The sequence below is a fragment of the Balaenoptera ricei genome, chromosome X (genome assembly GCF_028023285.1).
Source record: "Balaenoptera ricei isolate mBalRic1 chromosome X, mBalRic1.hap2, whole genome shotgun sequence".
NCBI lineage: Eukaryota > Metazoa > Chordata > Mammalia > Artiodactyla > Balaenopteridae > Balaenoptera > Balaenoptera ricei.
In genome coordinates this window covers 131,840,527-131,859,585 of record NC_082660.1, presented here as the reverse complement: position 1 = coordinate 131,859,585, position 19,059 = coordinate 131,840,527, and the positions used below count along the sequence as shown (strand labels likewise).

At 59.3% G+C, this 19,059-nt stretch overlaps 2 protein-coding genes across 5 annotated transcripts; one reads left to right on the top strand and one right to left on the bottom strand.

Moving 5' to 3' along the window:
* Positions 1–6,940: 6,940 nt before the first annotated feature.
* Positions 6,941–14,044, bottom strand: LOC132357220 (uncharacterized). The gene is made up of 6 exons (XM_059910493.1): positions 13,838–14,044; positions 13,160–13,237; positions 12,017–12,262; positions 11,429–11,578; positions 10,635–10,880; positions 6,941–10,343 (listed from the first exon to the last, which is right to left on the bottom strand). The coding sequence occupies exons 1-5, from the start codon at positions 14,042–14,044 to the stop codon at positions 10,836–10,838; spliced, it is 726 nt and encodes a 241-aa protein (XP_059766476.1). The 3' UTR covers positions 6,941–10,343; positions 10,635–10,835.
* On the top strand, positions 13,835–19,032 carry EOLA2 (endothelium and lymphocyte associated ASCH domain 2). 4 transcript variants are annotated; one of them, XM_059911435.1, is made up of 5 exons: positions 13,835–13,982; positions 14,860–14,931; positions 15,943–16,037; positions 17,199–17,479; positions 18,295–19,032. In XM_059911435.1, the coding sequence occupies exons 4-5, from the start codon at positions 17,227–17,229 to the stop codon at positions 18,516–18,518; spliced, it is 477 nt and encodes a 158-aa protein (XP_059767418.1). In that variant the 5' UTR covers positions 13,835–13,982; positions 14,860–14,931; positions 15,943–16,037; positions 17,199–17,226; the 3' UTR covers positions 18,519–19,032. The 4 variants fall into 4 exon arrangements, with proteins under 4 accessions (XP_059767418.1, XP_059767419.1, XP_059767417.1 ...); XM_059911436.1 differs by lacking the exon at positions 13,835–13,982 and adding an exon at positions 14,064–14,217; XM_059911434.1 differs by lacking the exons at positions 13,835–13,982; positions 15,943–16,037 and adding an exon at positions 14,200–14,217.
* Positions 19,033–19,059: the final 27 nt, after the last annotated feature.

Below are 19,059 nucleotides of genomic sequence, written 5' to 3'. Positions count from 1 at the left end.
ACTGTGCCAGCTGAGGTAAATCACTTCCCCTCTCTGATTTTCAGCTGCCTCATCTCTAAAATGAAGAGAATGATAACGCCTTCCCAGGAGCCCAGGGAGAATCCAGTGTGATACTAGGATGAGGAAAAGGATCTGGAAAGGCATTTTCCTGAACTGGAAAACAAGGACTGGCAGGCAAGCCTGCTTTGAAGCGCAGAGCTTTGCAGGACCGTTAGCTTCGCCATTACCCCAGTGCAGACAGCAGCACAGGAGCTGTGCCCGCCCACCTCTCTGCAGACAGTTGGGTGGCTCAGAACACGCCGCCTCTCGCTGACTCTTCCCTCTCCTGAGCGGATAAGCAATTTAAAACTGCGATCTTGGTGCTATTTAGTGGGAAATTGACAGTACTTCTTTGGGATTAATTTGATATGAATAACAGTCATTTTCCAAATAGTATGTATTCTGAGAAGTAGTTTTGCTAAGAAGGGAGAAGGAAGGAGGGAGAAGCATCGAAATGTCTGAAAGAGAGGGAGGAAAGCAAGGGCAGATTTGCTGTGATGGCAGATGACACTTTCACTCCCTTATGTCCCCACCGACCCTGGTCCAAGCCCTACTCTATCCTGGCAGGAAGATGTATACGGGAGGGATTGGCAGCAAAGTAAAGTATGCCTTTTTCAAAGTCACACAGGAACAAGTGACAGACTTGATGAAAACTCTGGTACCCTGGGCATTCTGGAGAATCCATCAATGGGACCCTCAAGTGTGAGGACAAATATAGCCCCTGGATTTGGCAGTACTCAACTGCAGTACCAGAGATTAAAATTTAAGGATGGTGCTTTTGGACAGCTGTGGCACACAGCAGGCCCTTAACCTCCCCTCTGATTCGGCCTCCCCTTACATTCAAGAGAGCACCAGCCACAGGTGAGTGAGCGGAGCTGACTCTTTGGGTGCCATCAGGAAGTATACCCTGTGAAATGCATACTCCTGATTCACGTGCAACAGCTCCCCGCCCGCCCCACAACCTGAAGGAAGCTGTGGACCTGCTCACGAACAACACGATTCCAAGTTCCTAAGCCACACTGCATGGGAGCTGGAAAGAGGTGAAGTGGTCAAAGCAGTGAGGCTGAGCCCCTTGCCTTGGAGATGTGTAGCAAAGGGACTTGGCCAAGAACACACGCAGGGCCCAGGGACGGCCCTGCACTCCAGGAGCATAACTCAGGGCAGCAGCCAACAGCCTGGGCACCAGGCTCGGAGTGTCCATCCTGTGTCCCCGCCCTGCTTGGTGGCCACACAGACCCTGGGTTGGCTGAACCTGTGTTTGAATCCCAACTCTCCCTGGGCCAACTGGGAGAGCTCAGCCGAGTCCCTTGGCGTCTGCGCTCTCGGTTTCCTCATCTGCCCAGTGGGTCTAACAGCACCGGTCTTGCCAGGCTGATTCCAGGACTGAAGGAGATGAGATGTGGGTGGCACCTTGGCCCCAACTCCTCTGCCTGGGCTCTTCTTCCTCACCGCCTCTGATCTCCTGTCCTCCCAACCGAAAGCTCGCCTCTCGGGAGTGGACTCCTATATCACCACCTTCCAAACCCTGCCCACTCCTCGGTGCACAGCTCAGAGCCCGCCTCCCTCTGGAGCCTTCCTCATCTGCCAGGGAGATTCATCCCGGACTCTCCTGAGGCCTCACAGCACTTCAGATGGTTCTGTGGAGAGGGTCTGGTCCTGCCTGCAATGAGATTACTGACACACCCGCCTTGCTGACCCACCTCGCACATGCTGACCCCTGGGGCAGGGCCGATCTCATCACCTGCTGAGTCCAGAGCAGCACAACAGCGTGTCGTGGTAGCAAGCCTATGAGCGCCGTGTGGCAATAAACAGAACGGTTCATTGCCACCATCTGTCAGCATCTAGTCAGTGTCTCCTCGGGCAGAGGCAGGCTCTGGGGACAGCACCAAGGTGACCTGGGTGGGATCCTTATTCTCAGAGGGATTGCAGTCTAGCTGGGGTAACAGGGCACACACACACACATAAAACAGAAACCGCCCAAGGTAACCTTGCACAAAAAGAGTACAATAGACAGGGTTCTGGAAGGTTGTAGAGAAGGAACGGTCCTGAAGCCAGCCTCAGAGGCTTCAGGCGGAGACAGAAAGTGAGGAGGGAGGGCATCTGCCGTGAGTGAGCAGCGTGGAGGGCTGGGGACCGGGAGAGTCAGGCTGCGGGAGTGGACAGCGCGGCCACTACCAAGGATGCAGGAGAGGGCCGCTGTGAGGAAGGCCACGTTAGGGTCACAGCCTCGTGAAGTGTACAGAGCGATGGCTGAGCCTGGGCCCACTGAGGGCTCGTCGTCACCCCACGAGTTGAGGACTATTTTTATTGTCCTCATTTGACAGATGGGCAAGCTGAGGCCAGAGAGGTGCAGGCACTTAAAAGCCAAGCTTTGGGAGCCAGGGGTTGCCCTGGGCAAAGCTGTGTTTTAGGAAGCCTGGTTATGCTACAGGAGAGGCTGGGGTGACAGGGGGCCGGAGAGGGATTAGAAATCTGTTTCTGTCATGTGAGCAAAGGCCCCAGCTTTAAGAGAGCTCAGGAAACACCAGAACAGGATGTTCTTCCAGAAACTTTTCCTCCTTAAGGATTCTATCTGCGGCTCCTCTACTCCTCACTGCTTCTTTTGTAACGGGGGTAAGGGTGGGAAACCGAGTGGGAGAGGGGTGACGGTGAAAAGAGATTCTTGTGCTTTGTAAAAGGTGTCTGAGGAAGGCTCAGGCACAGACCCTCCAGAGGTAACCGTGGTGAACTGAATGTTCTGGGGAAGAGTCCACAGCCCCAGCCTCACCATGCCTGGCCACAAGTTATGCCTCCCTCCTCGGAGATTCCAGAACCTATGAGCTACACCTTTCTTAAGGCCCCTTGTGCTTTCCACCTGTCTGTGGCTTGTCAGCAAGTTCCCTGTCTTCTCCATCTTTGTAGACCCAATGCCTGGCGCCAAGGAGGTGCTCACACACCAGAGAGTGAGGGGATCAAGGAAGGAAGGAAGGAAGGAAGGAAGGAATGAGGGTGACCGATGGCCGCTGACAGAGCTATTGATGGACCAGTCACCAGACGGTCAGCTTCTGGAGGAGGGGAAGTTGGGCACACCCCCTCTTTGTTTCCCACCCGCCTGATGCTAAAGAAGCCCATTGACAAGCCCTTGGAACACACATCTACTAGACTGTTCGCCTCACCAACTGAGCACAAAAAGAACACCTCTGTGTTCGGATCCAGCCTCCCTGGCATTCAGTCTCCCCTTGCTTCCTCAGATGGTGCACATGCCACCTCTGCCCCCATGGGAAAGCTTTCATCCTTCTTAACGAAGGGCTCGGGCAAAGCCACAAAGAACATTCTGGTCTTCTGCCATATTCCACATAGGACATGTGACATTTAAACACACTGGCTACTCTAGCAGTTGAGCTTTTGTCTCCTTGCTAAAGTGGGTTCCCCACCTTAGCCATGACCTTACTGAATTGAAACAAAGACTGACAAGCAAAGCTCTATAGTCTGGTAAAGCAGCTGGTCTACTGGACACACACAGGAGGAGCCCCAGCAAGGAGTGCAGAAGACAGAGCAGTCTACCAACACTGAACCTGGGGCACTCAACTCAGCACTGGATAGAAAGGATGGAGGCCATTTACATGAAAGCTTCTTTCTAGGTGCCACGTCATTAAGATTATCAAGAAAGCACATGGATGCCAGACACACCGACAGCTGTCCACAATTGTAAACCTTCACTTAGACCTAGAGCGTGGAGACAGGCCTCGGCCAGGGTCTGAAAGCAGGTCACTTGTTTCTGCCAGAAGTTCCCTTAGACAAGTGTCAAAATGAGACTTCCTTATGATCCAGACTGCAACCAAACCAAAGTGCAACTCTTCTTAACAAAGTGCAACAGCTTCTTAACCCAAATTGTGCTCTTTACAAAATATTTTACAGATGCTTCCGTCACTCAAAGTTGGGAAACAAATACATTCTGTCTCCTTCATCCTTCTCCTCCATCCTAGGTCAGTTTCCACATCTGTATAATTGAGAATTCTGCCCTCAACAGAAACCACTCATTCTACACAAATTTTCAATTTGTAATATAATCAGAGTATCAGTAAGTAAAGAACTCAGAATCAAAGGATGTGAAAGATCAAAGGCATTCTGTGATCAGAGCCTTGCTTTACAAAATGCTATCCATGGACCAACCACTTCGGCATCAACTGGGATCTGCTGAGAAGTGCAGAATCTCAGGTCCACGCCAGAACTTCTGAATCAGAAGCCACATTTGGCAAGATCACCGAGGGATTTTAAAGCACACTGAAGTTTGAGATCTAGATCACTGGGTTTCAAACTCGGTTCTGTGGACTGCTTCATGGGCCTCTAAGAGGAGTGGGCCAGGAAGAGACTGGGAAGAAGAAGGGCTATGGGGAGCAGGCCTTACTTCAGCTGAGCAGCCTGCCTCTTATCTCTTTGGGAGGTTGAACCCCCAGCCAGACTAAGATATCCCATGGGCACAAAGGTTGGAGAATCACTATTCTAGACCAATCATCTCATTTTCTACATGGCACAGCTGAGATCTTCCAAAGAGCATAAAGGAATTTTACCAAGACACATCATAGTCCCTTGAACACTGTTAGAGAACTCTGAAATTTACCAAGCCTGGGAATCAAGAAAAATCTTCATAGTCATTGTTGCCGGAATAACCTCTAACCTGCAAAAGTAGAAGCAAAGACAGACCCCGAGCCCCAGTGGAAGAGGACATGACATCCAAGGCTGTGCCCTGGAAAAGCCCTGTGACATTAGTGGCATTTTGTGCCACCTGGTTTTCAGGAGAGGAGAGAGACACACAGAGATAGTAAGTGCCAAGGCTACACAGGAAAAGAAGAGCTGACATCCAAACCCAGGTCCCCAGGCCCCAAAGCCCAGGCTCTGGATCGCATCATTTGCATCGTGAGCACACACTGGCAGCCCCTCTGTGTGCCCCATGCACTGGCCCAGCCTATGAGCTACATGGACACACATCCACTCAAAAAAGGGGGCAATCCATCCTCACGGACCCATGGGATACAAACAATGGGCTCCCTTGCCAGTGCCTGGGCTCCCGGCATACACCCTACACACGGAAAATGCAAACTCAGTTGCTATATCTTCATGGTAACAAGCACTAAGAATCTGTTTTAATACACATTGTTATGTATCTGACATCTCTATGCCTTGGGAAAGGTATAAAGATCAAGAAGGCAGAAATGGTCAGAGGAGGAAAAGGAGAAGAAATACTTTACAATGTACTGACATATTAGTTTCAGCACCTCGTTTTTATATTCATACTCCCCAAGCACTGGATAGAGCTTTCTGCCATGGAAGCTCTTATTACCGACCATCTTTAATTAAAACTGAAGTTGCAAAAAAAACAAACAACCCAATCAAAAAATGGCCAGAAGACCTGAATAGACATTTCTCCAAAGAAATACAGATGGCCAACGGGCACATGAAAAGATGCTCAATGTCGCTAATTATTAGAGAAATACAAATCAAAACTACAATGAGGTATCACCTCACAAAGGTCAGAATGGCCATCATGAAAAAATCTGCAAACAATAAACGCTGGAGAGGGTGTGGAGAAAAGGGAACCCTCCTACACTGTTAGTGGGAATGTAAATTGCTGCAGCCACTATGGAGAACAGGAACAGTATGGAGGGTTTCTTAAAAAACTAAAAATAGAACTACCATATGATCCAGCAATCCCACTCTTGAGTATACATCTGGAAAAGACAAAAACTCTATTTTGAAAAGATACATGCACCCCAATGTTCATTGCAGCACTATTTACAAAACCCAAGATATGGAAGCAATGTAAATGTCCATCGACAGATGAATGGATAAAGAAGATGTGGTATATATACACAATGGACTACTACTCAGCCATGAGAAAATAATGAAATAATACCATTTGCAGCAACATGGATGGACCTAGAGATTATCATACTAAGTGAAGTAAGTCAGAGAAAGACAAATATTCTAAGATATCACTTAAAAGATGATACAAATGAAATTATTTACAAAACAGAAACAGACTCACAGACATAGAGAACAAACTTACAGTTACCAAAAGGGAAAAGCGGGGGGAGGGATAAATTAGGAGCTTGGGATTAACAGATACACACTACTATGTATAAACTATATAAGCAAAGCCCTACTGTATAGCATAGGGGACTATATTCATTATCTTGTAATAAACTACAATAGAAAAGACTCTGAAAAAGAATAGTTGCTGTACACCAGAAACTAACACATTGTAAATCAACTATACTTCAAAAAAAAGGTGAAGTTGGAAGAGCTGGCCAGCAGATGGCACAATGAGCAAGCAACACATTGCTAGCGTCAAACCCTAGTGTCATTTCAGCCACAAAGCTGGCCCCTTTCCCAAAGCCTCCTCAGAGTATCATCTGGGAACATTCTAGTTGGGCGATGCAACACACCAAGGCCACCCTCCCACATCGTCTTGTCTTCACCGCCCGCCCTCCTCCTTCAAATGCAGTAGGTCCAGAGGCAGTAAGCAGGGGGCCCACACGGCTACTTCCTCCTGGCACTGGAGGCTGCCACAGTTCAGGCCATCGGTGAGCTGCTCTGGGCAAACCCGCACCACGTCTTCTTTCTCTGGGTCATCAGCAGCAGCCACTCCGCTCAGCCTAGGCAACTCTGGGTGCCACATGGGACAAATCAACCTTCTGGTGCAGACCAGGAGAATCTGGACCCAATGCCTGCACCCCCACCCAAGCAATAACCCTCAGAACATAAAGACCTACCGTCATCTCTCTAATCTTCTTTCTGAAGTCAGGAACAAGAATTGGAAAGCTCATCACAAGCCGGGAGAAGGAGGCGGCCTGCAGAGAAAGGCGCACGTGTACAGATCGGCAAGGACAGGCACCCGCACACGGAGCGACTCCTTACTCACCCGTGTGCCCCTCTTCTCTAACTGCTGCCTGGCCTGGGAGGCACACAAAGGTTTGTCAGATCACTGACGAGGCAAATGAGTGAATCGATGAATTCTTCTCAGGGAAAGAAACAATGGTTTGCCTTTATAACTGCAAGTGAGGGCATTGATCTACTGTACCCAGGGCACAGGCCTGACTCCTTAGGGTGGCCTCTGAGTCGAACCCAGTCTAGTTTCCCAGCCTCCTCTCCCATGAACTGGTTCCACAAGCACCTGGTCTCAGTCCCCTGAATGTGTCTGGCCCTTCCAGGGGTCCCGTCCCCCATCTCCCAGCTAAGGAGACCCTTCTCACTTCAAGAGGCAGCCCAGACGGCCCTCCTCTCTGAAGCCCTCCGCAGCCCCTTGCTCTGAGTCAGGGGTTCCCCGCCCTTCACGTTCCCCTCCTTCTGCCCCGTTTCAGACTCTGTGCTTTACAGGTCTGCCTGGAAGATGCCCCTCCCCCACCAGCCCTGAGTAACACAAGGGGGAGTGGACACCCGTGTCCCTGCACAGTCGAGGACCCTCTCACAGGACGGACGTCTGCGGACTTAAGCGGGCTTTGCCTTATGATGTCTGGCATCCAGATCTGCCCTCTGCCATCAAGCTGCGCTGACACCGATGCTGCTAACAGATGGCCAGTTAGCCAACGCCCTGGAAGCACGTCCCCTGCCCAACCCAGCGGTCGTCTGATGCACAAGAAGCCAAAGCCCCTCCCACCAGGCCGGCCGCAGGGCAGAGCAAGGTGCTGCCCGGGCCAAGGCAGCTGGCGCCCTGTGTGCGCACGCAGCCACCCCTCGGGCACCAATTCTGGGTGCTGGTTCTCCCGGTCAGTCGATGTGGATCGCAAGGCCTCAGGCACTGCGAGGGCCTGACCGCCGGGGCCCACTGCGGGGACCTCTAATGCCCGTCCGTGCTCTGCAGCTCCCCGACGGGCTGGCAGAAACTGTCGGGTCGACATCGCAGGTTGGAGGGACACCCTGCCCAACCCTGCTTGCTCCCTGTCCCCTTAGTGGGTGTGAGGCCCCAGCCAGCCTTTGGCACTAACTCTCTCCCGGGATCAGCTTCCCGAGGGACGCAACCCGAGCCGGCCGGCCCTGGAGTGGTCCAAGGAGCTGGTGATGACATGGGGTCTTGGCACGGGATTGTCATCACCCGCCCCGCTGGCAATGAGGACCCCACCCCGGGGATGGGTGGTGTGCGGACAGCCCCGGGCACAAGGCCACAGCCCAGCTGCTAGAACTTTCATGCTAGAACTTTCGCTGGGCTGGCAGGGGGAGAGGAATTTCCTGGCAGGTGAGAAGATCCAGGCGTGCGGAACGTGGGGGGGCACAGGGGGAGGTGACTTCTTTGCTTTGCCGACCACAGGGGATGAGCAGCTTAGGGTGAAGAGCAAAGTGAGAAAAAAGGGGGCCCCAGGGTCTCCCCGGTACCTTACAAAGGAGCCCCCATCTCAGGCAGCGGACAATCGTCCAACCCAGGATTCGAGAGAAGTGGCTGAAGCTCAAAGACGCTGAATGTTCAACCGAGGCACGTCTGTCCCGCCAGCATCGGAAGCCCACTTGGGAAAACCTGCACCCTTGACACGAGGACCAGGGAGACTGGGAGGAAGCCCCAGAAGACCGGGACTCCCCAGATGTCGCTGAACTTCTGAGCCTGCGGCAGTGGCCCACCCCTCCCCCTAAAGAGCTGGTGTCCCCGCCTCACCCCCGAGGGAGCAAACATGACCCGAGTCCTTCCCCACAGGTGCCCTCCGTCCCAGGAGACAGGGTAGCCAGCCGCCCCAATTTGCTGTGGGACGTGAAGCGCTACAAGCAGCAGCGTGCAGGAAAAATGGGGCGAGGTGGTCAGCCCACTGCCAGGCCCCCAAGCAGAGCGAAGTCACCTCACAACACAGGCCGGGCGCGCCAGGCCTGGTGAGGGAGGAAAGGGATGACCCCCTGCCCTCCCCCCGCCGCCCAGGGACTAGCAGCAGAGGTCGTGGGGCGCCACTGAGCGGCCAGAAACCAGGGGCTATGACGATGGCCGCCACTGACCAGGAGGCCCGACCCACCGAGCGGGGCAGGTGGTCAGTACAACACGGCTTCCCGGGGGCTCGATGGATGGGCAACCGACCAAGATACAGTCTAAAACGGACACTCAAAAGAGCAAGGACGGGCGGCAGGAGGCCGAGGGCAGCCGCCCCAGTGAACAAGTCATGATCCCTCGCCCAGGTCCTGCCCCTGAGCCAGTTCTCAGACGTGGAACCACGGACCAGGGACGTGGCGGGTCCCCAGGGGGAAGGACGCTGTAGCACCACGGCAAGCAGGCACTCGTATGACCCCCCCAGCCCCTCCCAAAGGGACCTCGGGCTCCGCGCTGGGCGAGACCCAACACCGGGAAGCGGGACAACCAGACAGCTGGAGGCTGTTGGACACCGGGCCCAGCTTGACCCTGATGTGGGAGACGCGATAAACTCTGTCTCTGCGGCTGCTTCAGGAGGACCCCTGGGCTGGGGTTTCTGAGCAGAGGCTGTCACTGGTCCAAGGTACGCAGGGCCGTTCCCGAGGATCCGTCAGTTGGTCTTGAGCAGGGAGAGGCTGCGATCCACTATCCTCCAGAACCAGGTGCAGGGCTTAGTGAGATGCCTGCCGAGGAATCCTTCAGAACCTGGGGTAACACTTAACGTGAGTGAGAAGATGTAAGGCCCAATGGTAACCCTGCACGCACTCCAGCGAGTAAAGGAGAAACGTGCAGAAAAAGAGCAGGGGAGACACGCCCCACTCGTGAACTCGTGAACCTTCTTGCCTCCAGGTGATGCCTTATGGGCGTCCCCTGCTCCTGACTCTTCACATCCTCTCTGCACTCTGTAAAGTCGCCACAGAGAGCACACAGATACTCAAGAGGCGGCTGAACGGGCCCTACACGCAGAGCCCATCAGTCCTGTCATCCGAGCCCTGTAACCCCGGTTACGGGATGGCAACACTCGCTCCAGACCCCCACCCCCGCACCCAGGCCCCACTCCTGAATCTCTCAAACAAGTAAGCTGGGCCCATTCACTGGGCCATGGCCTGATGTCGGGAAGGCCCCCTCCAGCTGCGGAGGGGGCCTGGGGCCCGGGTCGTTGCTGATCCGCCCAGAGACTGAGGACGCTAAAGAGGACGTAGACCCGAGGGCTCAGGAGTGCCGCAGACGTGGAGCCGAGCGTCTCCCGCCCCCAGCCAAAGGTGACGTAACGGTCTGTAACGCGAAGGCAAGTGGGGGCATCGCCAGAAGCGCACAGAAGTCCCCCTGTGCTGTGCCACGCTCCCTGCGCAGGCACCACCCCGAGCAGTGGCGGCAAAGTGGCTGCTCACGTCTGCGGGTCCCCTGTGTGCAGCTGCTTCCCGAGGTCCTGCAGCGCCAGTCACTAAGACAGAGTCAGAAATACCCGCGGTTCTCAGGCTGGACCCCTCGATCTGGGCCGTGTGGAGAGGGGCACGGCCAACAGGAGCTGCCCAGGGGACAGAGGGGAAGGCGGGGGCAGGGGAGCACGTCTTAGAAACAGGCCAGATGTGGGGCGGCAGGAGGTAAACCGGGAGCTGGGGCAGAGAAAACAAGGCCGCCGGCCGTCTTCCTGCAGCTGCACGGCTGCCCCGGGGCTTGTCCTGCATGAGTCCAGGGCATGGAACTAAAGCCAGGCGGTGACCGAGTGACTTACCCAGTCAAGAAGGAGCCCTTTCTCACGGGCAGAGCGCTGGACGCCAGGGCACCGTCTCCTCGGGGACCACTAGCCCCAGGGGGCGGGCCTGGGAGTGGACGGCAGCCTCCAGCGGGAGGGCCGGCGGGACACGCCCTGACGTTTGGGGCACTTCCACAGGTCGGAGAGGGCGTAGGCGAATGCGGAGTCCAAAGCTGGCCTTCAAAGAGAGGAGGAAACCAGCCCCCAAGGGGCAGGAGGAGGCATCTGAAACACAAACAACCAGGGCGGGATTAGTACCCGGACCCCGAAAGGAGCTCCCACAGCTCGGCACAAAAAGGACACGCAGCTCAGCGGAAAGATGGGCAAAAGGCGCTTCAGAGAGGAAACCAGCCCTACCAAGGAGGACACTAGGGAAACTGAGACTTTGGGTCGAGCCCGTCCCACACCGGTGGCGCCCCAAAACGTGCGGCAGGAGCAACCTGGAACCCTCTCCGGGCCTCAAAGACGCAGTTGGGGTGGGGGGCTGGAGGGGCCCAGGCCACCGGGGACGAGAAGGGGACGCAGCCGCAAAGGCGAGTGCCCAGATGGGTCGCAGGGCCAGTGAGGTCTGCTGGGGCCACGGGCAGGGGGCCAGAAAGGGAAGTGGACTCAGACCAGGTGCCCTGGGCTCCGAGAGGGGGCGATGTCCTGGGGGCACCGTCCCCCAAAGAGCAGTGGCGCCAACGACAAGGGCTTCCTGAAAGGAAGATGGGGTGCCCCGCGGGGACAGAAGCGCGTCTGGGGAGGAAGCAGAGCTTGAGGAGGAGACTCACTCCTGGGATGTGGGGTGCAGTCACAGGGGCTGGGAGGGAGCAGGAGCCCCGAGCCGCGGAAGGCGGGAGCGGCCAGGCTGGAGGCCAAGGCTGACACCCAGATGAGCAGAGGGAAAGGAGAGCAGGCCCGTTCCTGCCAGGACGTTGTTCCTGCAGGGGGTGGGAAGCGGCAGGTGGAGAAAACGTCACTGGGAAGTCAGAAATCAGATGGTTTTAAGCCTCGGCGCTGACTTACTTGTACTGAAGATCAAGGCTGAGTTGCAAAGGGGCCCCTCTCACGGGGGCAGCCAAACACCACCCCACGCCCACCTGCAACACGGCCAGGCCATTCCTCCTGGGCCCGCCCATCCGGCAGTGAACAGGCCTGGCAGCCACTACCCCGGACCTCCCTCCCCGCCCCGGGGACCTGGGGCTCCCCGCCTCTCAGCACACACGGGAGGGTCAGAGAAGGGAGTCCTTACGTAGCGCCGTCACAGCTGTCCCCCAACCGGCAGCCACCTATCACGCGCCTCTAGCTCGCTGGGCAACTTCTAGTTCTTCAAAAACGGGGTTCGGGAGGAACACCAGCAGCCCACACCCACCACTCACGGGACCCTCCCTCATGATCTGAAAGCACGACGACGACGCTCCGGGGTGTCTGGACGCAGCTGGTAACCACTCTTGGGGCGAGGAGCCGAGGAGGGGACACCGGCATGGAGGGACTTGGAGCTGCTGATCGCTCAGGTCCCCCGCAGCCCCGAGGCCCCGAATCCACGAAGGCACCCTCCGCTCCTCACCTCGGGGCCGGCACTCCTGTTCCCTCGGGCTTCTGCAAGGAGAGGGGAGGCCAGCTCGCTGGAAGAGAAAGCAGTGCTCCGTTGAGCCAACGTTCCCTCGGCAGCAGCTGTGTCAGGCGCCCGGCTTACAGGAACGAGTAAGACCCTGTCCTTGTCTTCCCAGGACTCCTGGAGAGCAGCTCCAGCCCGGGAAGAAGAGCCCAGCGAAGGAAGGCAGCAGGAAGGTACAGGGCGCTGCCAGAACCCCAGACGCTCGCGGCGGGCGGAGAAGGGGACGTTACAGTTGTGCCCGGAAGGAGGACAGGAGCTTGCCAGCACAAGAGGAACCAGGGGTCCAGGAGCGGGAACCGCACGTGCCAAAGTGTAGAGGCCCGCAGAGTGCGTGCCCGCAGCGTGCAGGGACAGCACAGGCACCCAGGGTGTTGGGCGACAAGGACGGAGAGCCGGGGCCACTCGAAGGCCCTCCCAGGGCACCAAGGAGGTGTTGGGGCTTAAACAGGAGAGGGCTCGGCAGGGTTTTCAGTCCGGGGTTGACGAGGACAGATGTGCGGTGTGACACGGAACCGATGGCCTGTGGGGCACCCACTGGAGGAGGAGCGACAGGAGGCGTCCCGGCCGGTGGGGAGACTCAGGTGACAGCACCGGCCCTAGGTCATGAGGCCTGAAGTCAGCCAGTAGCAGTGGGGACAGAAAGAGGAGCATTTATTCTGATCAGGCACTTGGGAGGCAGGGACACAGGACTTGATCACCAAGGAAATGGGAGGGAGGGCGGCGGTAAGGAACGCGAGGAGGAGCAGAGCCAGGTGGGAGACACTGAGTGGGCTGAGGCCCCGCCCCCCCCCCCACCACTGGGAGGAAGAGGACAGGAAACAGCTCTGAAGGGGAAGTTGGCTTTGCTTGGGACATGCCAGGTCCCAGGGGCAACAGGAAGCCGAGTGAGAAATTTTCTTCTCACCTCAGAAAAGGCCAGATAAAGACTGTCCCTCAGGACTCGGCCAGCAGCAGTCCCAGGGTGGCTTGGAGGGGAGCTGGCCTGGGCATTCAGCCCAGAGGTGCGAGACTCAGCCCAGAGGCCCCGCCCTCTCCCCCTCCCCCTCCCTCCTCCTCCCCTCCCTCCCCCGTCCCCCTGCCCTCCCCCTCCCTCCCCCTCCCCTTCCTCCCCCGTCCCCCTGCCCTCCCCCCCGCCCCCCCCCCCCCGGCTCCCTGTCCCCTGGGGTCCATTCTGAGGCTCGGATTCGGTCGCTAAGGACCCTGGGTCGCTGCCACTTTGACCCTTGCCGACTGTTGCGGCGCGGACTGGACGCCTAAGGTAAGGGACTCAAAAGGGCACCGCCTGGCCTCCTCCACTGAGCTGGCCTCGCCCACCCTCCATGGGTTCCCAGGGGCCCAAGCTCCATCCCTGTCAGCTCCGCCCCCGCCCCGCACCTGCCCGGCTTTTCCCCAGCTCCGCCCCACTCCTCCCCAGCTCTGCCTCCTCCTCCAGAAGCTCCTCCTCACCCAGCTCTTTCCCACACGTCAGCCCCAGATACTCCTCCCCCAGTTCCTCCCACCTGCGCCCTGCCCCTCCCCCAGCTCCTCCCCAGCTATTCGCCACAGCCCCGCCCCTTCTCTTCCGACCCGCTCCCCCGCCCACTTCCTGGTCCTCCTCCGGGTGCCGCTCCACGCCGCCGGTCTCGAGCCTCCGAGCGGCCCGGCCTTCCGCGCGCCGCCGCACGGCCTGGCGGCTCCTACTCTGTCTCCTAGCGGCCGGGGGGCCTGCGTCTAATGCGCGATTGTTCGTAAGTGCGTGTCTACGTACCTGCGTGCCTGCGTACGTGCGTGCGTACGTGTGTACGTACATGCGTTCACCCCGGAAATAAGGGGCGTCAGTGCTTGTGGACGCGGCCACGTGTCACCGGTCCCGGTTTCCCGAGGCGGACGACCGTCCTACCCGGTGGCCGCAGCCGGGCCGTCCCAGTGCGCCCGCGACTCGCCCCGCCCGCAAGGAGCCAGGACCCGCCGCGCTCGCGGACGGTACCTCCGGGCGGGAGTTTCCCGGGCTCTGCGTCGGGGAGCGCGCGCGCGCGGGGCGGCCAAGGCCGCAGCTTCCTGTCCCCTCCACCGCCCCCGTCCCCGCCCGCCATCCTTCCACGTGTGTGTCCCGCGATGCGCGCTGGTCCACACGCACCCGCCGCCCGCAGTCCTGCCCTCCCGCCTCCCGCGGGCACCCCCCACCCGCCTCCCTGCCCTGCGGGGCTCAGCTGCTTGTCCGCGGCTCCCCTCCCGCTGCGGCCCACCCAGGAGTCCATTGAGGGGCAAGGACTGTGGGGCTCCCCAGATCCTTCCCGCGTGGCAGTGTGAGGGGAGGTGTCGTTTTCCCCTGTTGGATGCGGGAGCTGCTGGGCTGTAAGATCACCGTCACTCCTGTGGGATGGGCTTCTGTGCTGCGGGCTGAGGCATCGTGGGGTCCCCGGCCCAGCCGGGCGGGGACAGGGTCGTTGCCTTGATGAGCGGAACCAACCCTGAGGGAGCCGGCACGTGTGCTTCTCATCGTTTGGGCCCTCCTGGGTCCTGGTGGTCTCCGGTCCCTGCCGAGGAGAAGACCGTTGTGGTTCCTTGGCCAGCATTGCTGTGTGGCTGATGACTTTTCTCCTTGTCCCCCTGGTCCTCGTGCAGGTGAAGACGCCGAGACAAGTGGAAGAGTGTTTTCTCCTCTGGCCGCCAAGCAGGCACCCTCTGCGTCGAGAGGTAGGAGGGCACTCAGCCCCCTTCTTCCCGAGGAATTCTCCCCAGGGATTCCGCCCGCACGGCTCGGGCCCCATGGTTGTGATCTGGTGGCGCCCGTGAGGAAGGGGCTGGCTGAGAAGCTGAGTGGCGGAAACCGCGGGCAAGCCTGGGGTCCGGTCACACACCCCAGTAGGAGCCAGAGAAACGGCCAGGCCCCAGGGACTGGCCAGCCTCCCTCGTAACTAACCCGAACGCAGTGAGGAGGGCGACCCTTTGTCACCCATCGGGTTGGCAGAGGTTAAGCGGGATGATGGTGCTCGGGGGCCCGCCAGTGCGTGAGGGCACGGCAGCCTCGCCCGTGGCTGGCAGAGTGTACACGGGGGAGCCTTTGCGGAAGGCCGTTTGCCGGCGTGTGTCAGCGTCTCGGGCTGTGTGCCGTGTGACGCGGGCCTCCTCCGACCCGGGGCTTCAGTTAGCGAGTGTGTGGTCGTGTTGAGTGTCTAGAGGGGCAGAAAGCGCCAAGCAGTCTGTGAGTCCCCCTCGGCAGGGGGAAGAGTCAGTAACCTGTGGGGCAGCCGACGACGGGGTACCGTGTGGGCGGTGCAAATAGGACAGATGAAGACGTACAGACGTGAAGCAGTGTTCCCGAGGTTTCGTGAGCGGAGAAGTCATCCCCCACCCCCGCGTGGAGAGGTGTCCAGGACAGGGCTGACCCTCTGTGATCGCCTGCCCGGGCAGTCGTGTCAGAGTCCCACAGTCTGGGTGGCTTAAACTACAGAATGTATTGCCTTGTGGTTCTGGAGGCCAGAAGCCCGAGATCTAGGTGCGGCTGATGGTGGCTCTCGTGAGGGCTGTGGAGGGAATCTGTCCCATCCCGCCCCCCCTCACTCCCGGGGCTTTGCTGGCTCTCCTGTGTGCCGGTCTGTCTCTAACTGGCCCCATTTTATGGGGACATCAGTCCTGTTAGAGGAGGGTCGACCCTAATGAGCTCATCTGACCTTGATCACCTGTGTGAAGACCTTTCCTTTGTAGGTAGGCTCACGCTCTGAGGTACTTGGGGTTGAGATTCCAGCACGTGAATTTCAGGGGCACGGTGTGACCCCTAACACCCTCCAAAGGCTTCTGAGGTAGGAGCACACGCGGAACGTTCCAGGGATGGAAGGAAGGCCTTCATGGCTGCAGGGGGTGAATCCAGGGGCGAGGAGAGCAGGCAGCCAAGGGGAGGAGCCAGATCACGTGGGGCCTCATGGGCCCTGGAGAGAAACGTGGCTCCGCTCTGCTCGGGGAAGGAAAGCCCTGGAAGGTCCTGGGCTGGCTGCCTTTGCGGCCTTGCCCCCCGTCCTCACAGCCACGTGGAAGTGGAGGCTCCGTGCGGTGCCGTGACCTGGCTGACTTTCAGGCCCGCGGCTCCCCTGCTCCTCTGTCCTCAGTGAGCAGGGACCCTCCCCCCGCCCCCCCACCCCCAGGTACAAGGAAAGCAGGCGAGGACGGGGGTGCGTGGAGTCAGCTCCCCTGGAACCACCCGCTGTCTCTCTATCCCTCGGCGCCTCCTCAGCTGCAGAGCGGGGTGACGGTGACCTCCAGGGTTATTTGAGGATTGAAGTCTATGTTCCCTGGATGGTGCCCGTCCCAGGTCCCGGCGTGGAGACGGAGCGTGCACCAGTGCCAGTAGTTCCTGCCGTCACGTATCCTTTCTCGGGCTCCGGGCCGGGGTGGAAGCAGTGGTGCAGGAATGGGTGGGAGGAGGGTGGCTCCCAAGGCGCGGGGAAGAGACACCTGGCAGGGCCATGTGACAGCCAGGGCATCCCCAGGGCCGAGCCAAGGTTGGTTGCCAAGGATTTGCACTCAGCAGCCCTGGGGTAAGATGGGGCATCTGCAGAGCATGGGCAGTGGCAGGGCCAGGGAGCTGCGGGGCCGGGGGCAGGGGAGAAGCCAGGCCCAGGACTGTCCCCGTCTGAGCCGGGAGAGGGCCAGAGCCCGGCCACTGGGCTGTGAAGCCAAGGGGCCCTCCCTGCCTCCTCTCCGCCGCCCGGGGCCCAGTGCCCTCTGTCGTGGAATTGCCCACACGCCTCTCTCTCGCCGTCCGGGCCTCCCTTGTGAGCTCCCCGCGGACTCCATCTGATGGACAGATCCCCCCGGTCGGCACCCCCTGTCAGCTGACGGCACGGAGACGGATGGAAGGGGCTGGCGCCCGGGGGGCCCCCGGGGCTGAGGTCAGGCCCACGGGTCATGAGCTCGGAGGCCGGCACGCCAGGCTCCTTGACCGTTACGGTTCTGTGTTTCCGCAGCCGCGTGAGGCCCTGGGAGCTCTGGGAGATGAAGTTCGGCTGCCTGTCCTTCCGGCAGCCTCATGCGGGTTTCGTCTTAAATGGGGTGAAGACGCTGGAGACGCGGTGGCGGCCCGTGCTGAGCGGCCACCGGCACCGCACCCTGGCCGTCCACATCGCGCGCAGGGACTGGGAGGACGCGGCCTGGAGGGAGCTGCTGGCCGAGAGGCTGGGGATGAGCCCCGCGCAGATCCAGGCCTTGCTGCGGGACGGGGAGAAGTTCGGCCGCGGAGTGATAGCCGGCAAGTGACGATCGCCTCCCGGGGCTGCCCCCCAGGGTCTCACCCGGGGCTTTGGCATCTCGTTTTCCTTTGAACCGGTCGATGTGGGGTTAGGGTTAGTTTTCCTGAGGCACCTCGCCTTCGGAGGGGCCGGGAAGGTCCCTGGGCTGGGGGTCGGCGGGCCCAGGTCCCCTCCCCGCTACTCTGGGCCTCAGTCCCCCTTTGTGCTCTGCGAGGCAGAGGCGGGTACGGCTCTGCCCGTGGTGCTCGTCTCCGTGTGTGTACGTGTGCGCGCGCACGTGTACACGCGTGTGTGTGCGCGCCGTGGCAGAGCCCGCGGGAGGCAGCACGGCAGCCAGAGCTGCGTGTGAGGGGGACCTGGGGACTCGGGCTGCCCGCCCGGCTTCACGCGCCTGCCTCACCCCCGCTGCCCGCGGCATCCTGAGGAAGTCCCCTAAACCCCCCCAGGGTGGGGGTGGAGGTCCCGCATCAACCACTGGCCCCCGGTGAGTCGCTCAGGGACCTGATTGCCCGTAGGCTCCCCGCAGCGGCGGCCGGGGCCCTCCTGACCTGTACCTGCTGCCTGCAGCGGTCGGGCTGGGAGCAGCCTGGGCCTTGGTGGGGTCGTGGAGCACCAGGCCTCTCCTTTTCATTGCTCTCCCTCCCTCCCTCGGCCTCGCCCCGAATTCCCTGAACCGAGGTTGGCAGGTGGGAAATGCTCAGCCAGAGGTACCCAGTTCACCCCGGGTCCCCTCGACGATGTGGTCTTAGTCTCTAGCGGTCGTGACTTTGAATCACCTTGTTCTCCATCTGTGTGCTTCTGTCTTTGTGCACAGGGCTGGTTGACATTGGGGACACTTTGCTGTGCCCAGAAAACTTAGGTCCCAACGAGGCTGCGGAGCTGGAGAATCAAGCCCTGCTGCCCAACCTGCGGCAGAAGTACCTGACTGCGCTTGCCAACCCCCGCTGGCTGCTGCAGCCTGTCCCCAGGAGAGGCGGGAAGGACGTCTTCCAGGTGGACATCCCCGAGCACCTGATCCCCTTTGGGCAGGAGGCCTGACCAGACTGGGCTCTCGAGAGGAAGGTGACCGAGAGAGCAGCTCATCGTGCCACCGTCCACTCGCCTTCACGCCCTGGACGTGCACGTCTGGTTCGGTCTGAATCGGCCCTGCCCTGGGGAGCGCTGCCCGCTCCGTGCCGTTCACGGAAGCAGACGTGCCCACCTGGTGCAGGGACAGGGCTTGGGACTCTCCTCGTGCGATGCCGCTCTGGGCTCAGCGACAGAGTCTCGAGGACTTTGACCTTTAGGAAAAGATGGCAGTGCCGCTCGTTTTGGCCCTACTGATTCTGGGTGGTTGAGAGAAATGTGTTTTGAGAGGACCGGTTAGCGTTTTCCCCTCTTTGTCCTGGTCAGAACTCCCAGATGTTTGGACCGCGTCTGGGGAACGAACAATGGGGGAAGGCCGGTGGCGGGCCTCGTGCACGCGGGAGAGGACCGCAGGCCCAGAAACAGGGCGCGGTCTGTCCTTGCAGGTGACCCTGGCCCTGTTGTAAAGTGTCCCTTGGCTCACGAAGCGTGTGTGTTAGACGTGCTGCCCGGC

Excerpts from the sequence above, each read along its gene's own strand:
- LOC132357220 (XM_059910493.1), bottom strand. The coding sequence starts at position 14,044 with ATGTACGTACACACGTACGCACGCACGTACGCAGGCACGCAGGTACGT. Across the intron at positions 13,238-13,837 it reads ACCCGGAGGAGGACCAGGAA|GCCAGCTCCCCTCCAAGCCA; the intron begins GTGGGCGGGGGA and ends CTGAATGCCCAG. Across the intron at positions 11,579-12,016 it reads AGATCATGAGGGAGGGTCCC|GAACAACGTCCTGGCAGGAA; the intron begins GTGAGTGGTGGG and ends CACCCCCTGCAG.
- EOLA2 (XM_059911433.1), top strand. The coding sequence starts at position 17,140 with ATGAGCTCGGAGGCCGGCACGCCAGGCTCCTTGACCGTTACGGTTCTG. Across the intron at positions 17,480-18,294 it reads CGGCCGCGGAGTGATAGCCG|GGCTGGTTGACATTGGGGAC; the intron begins GCAAGTGACGAT and ends CTTTGTGCACAG.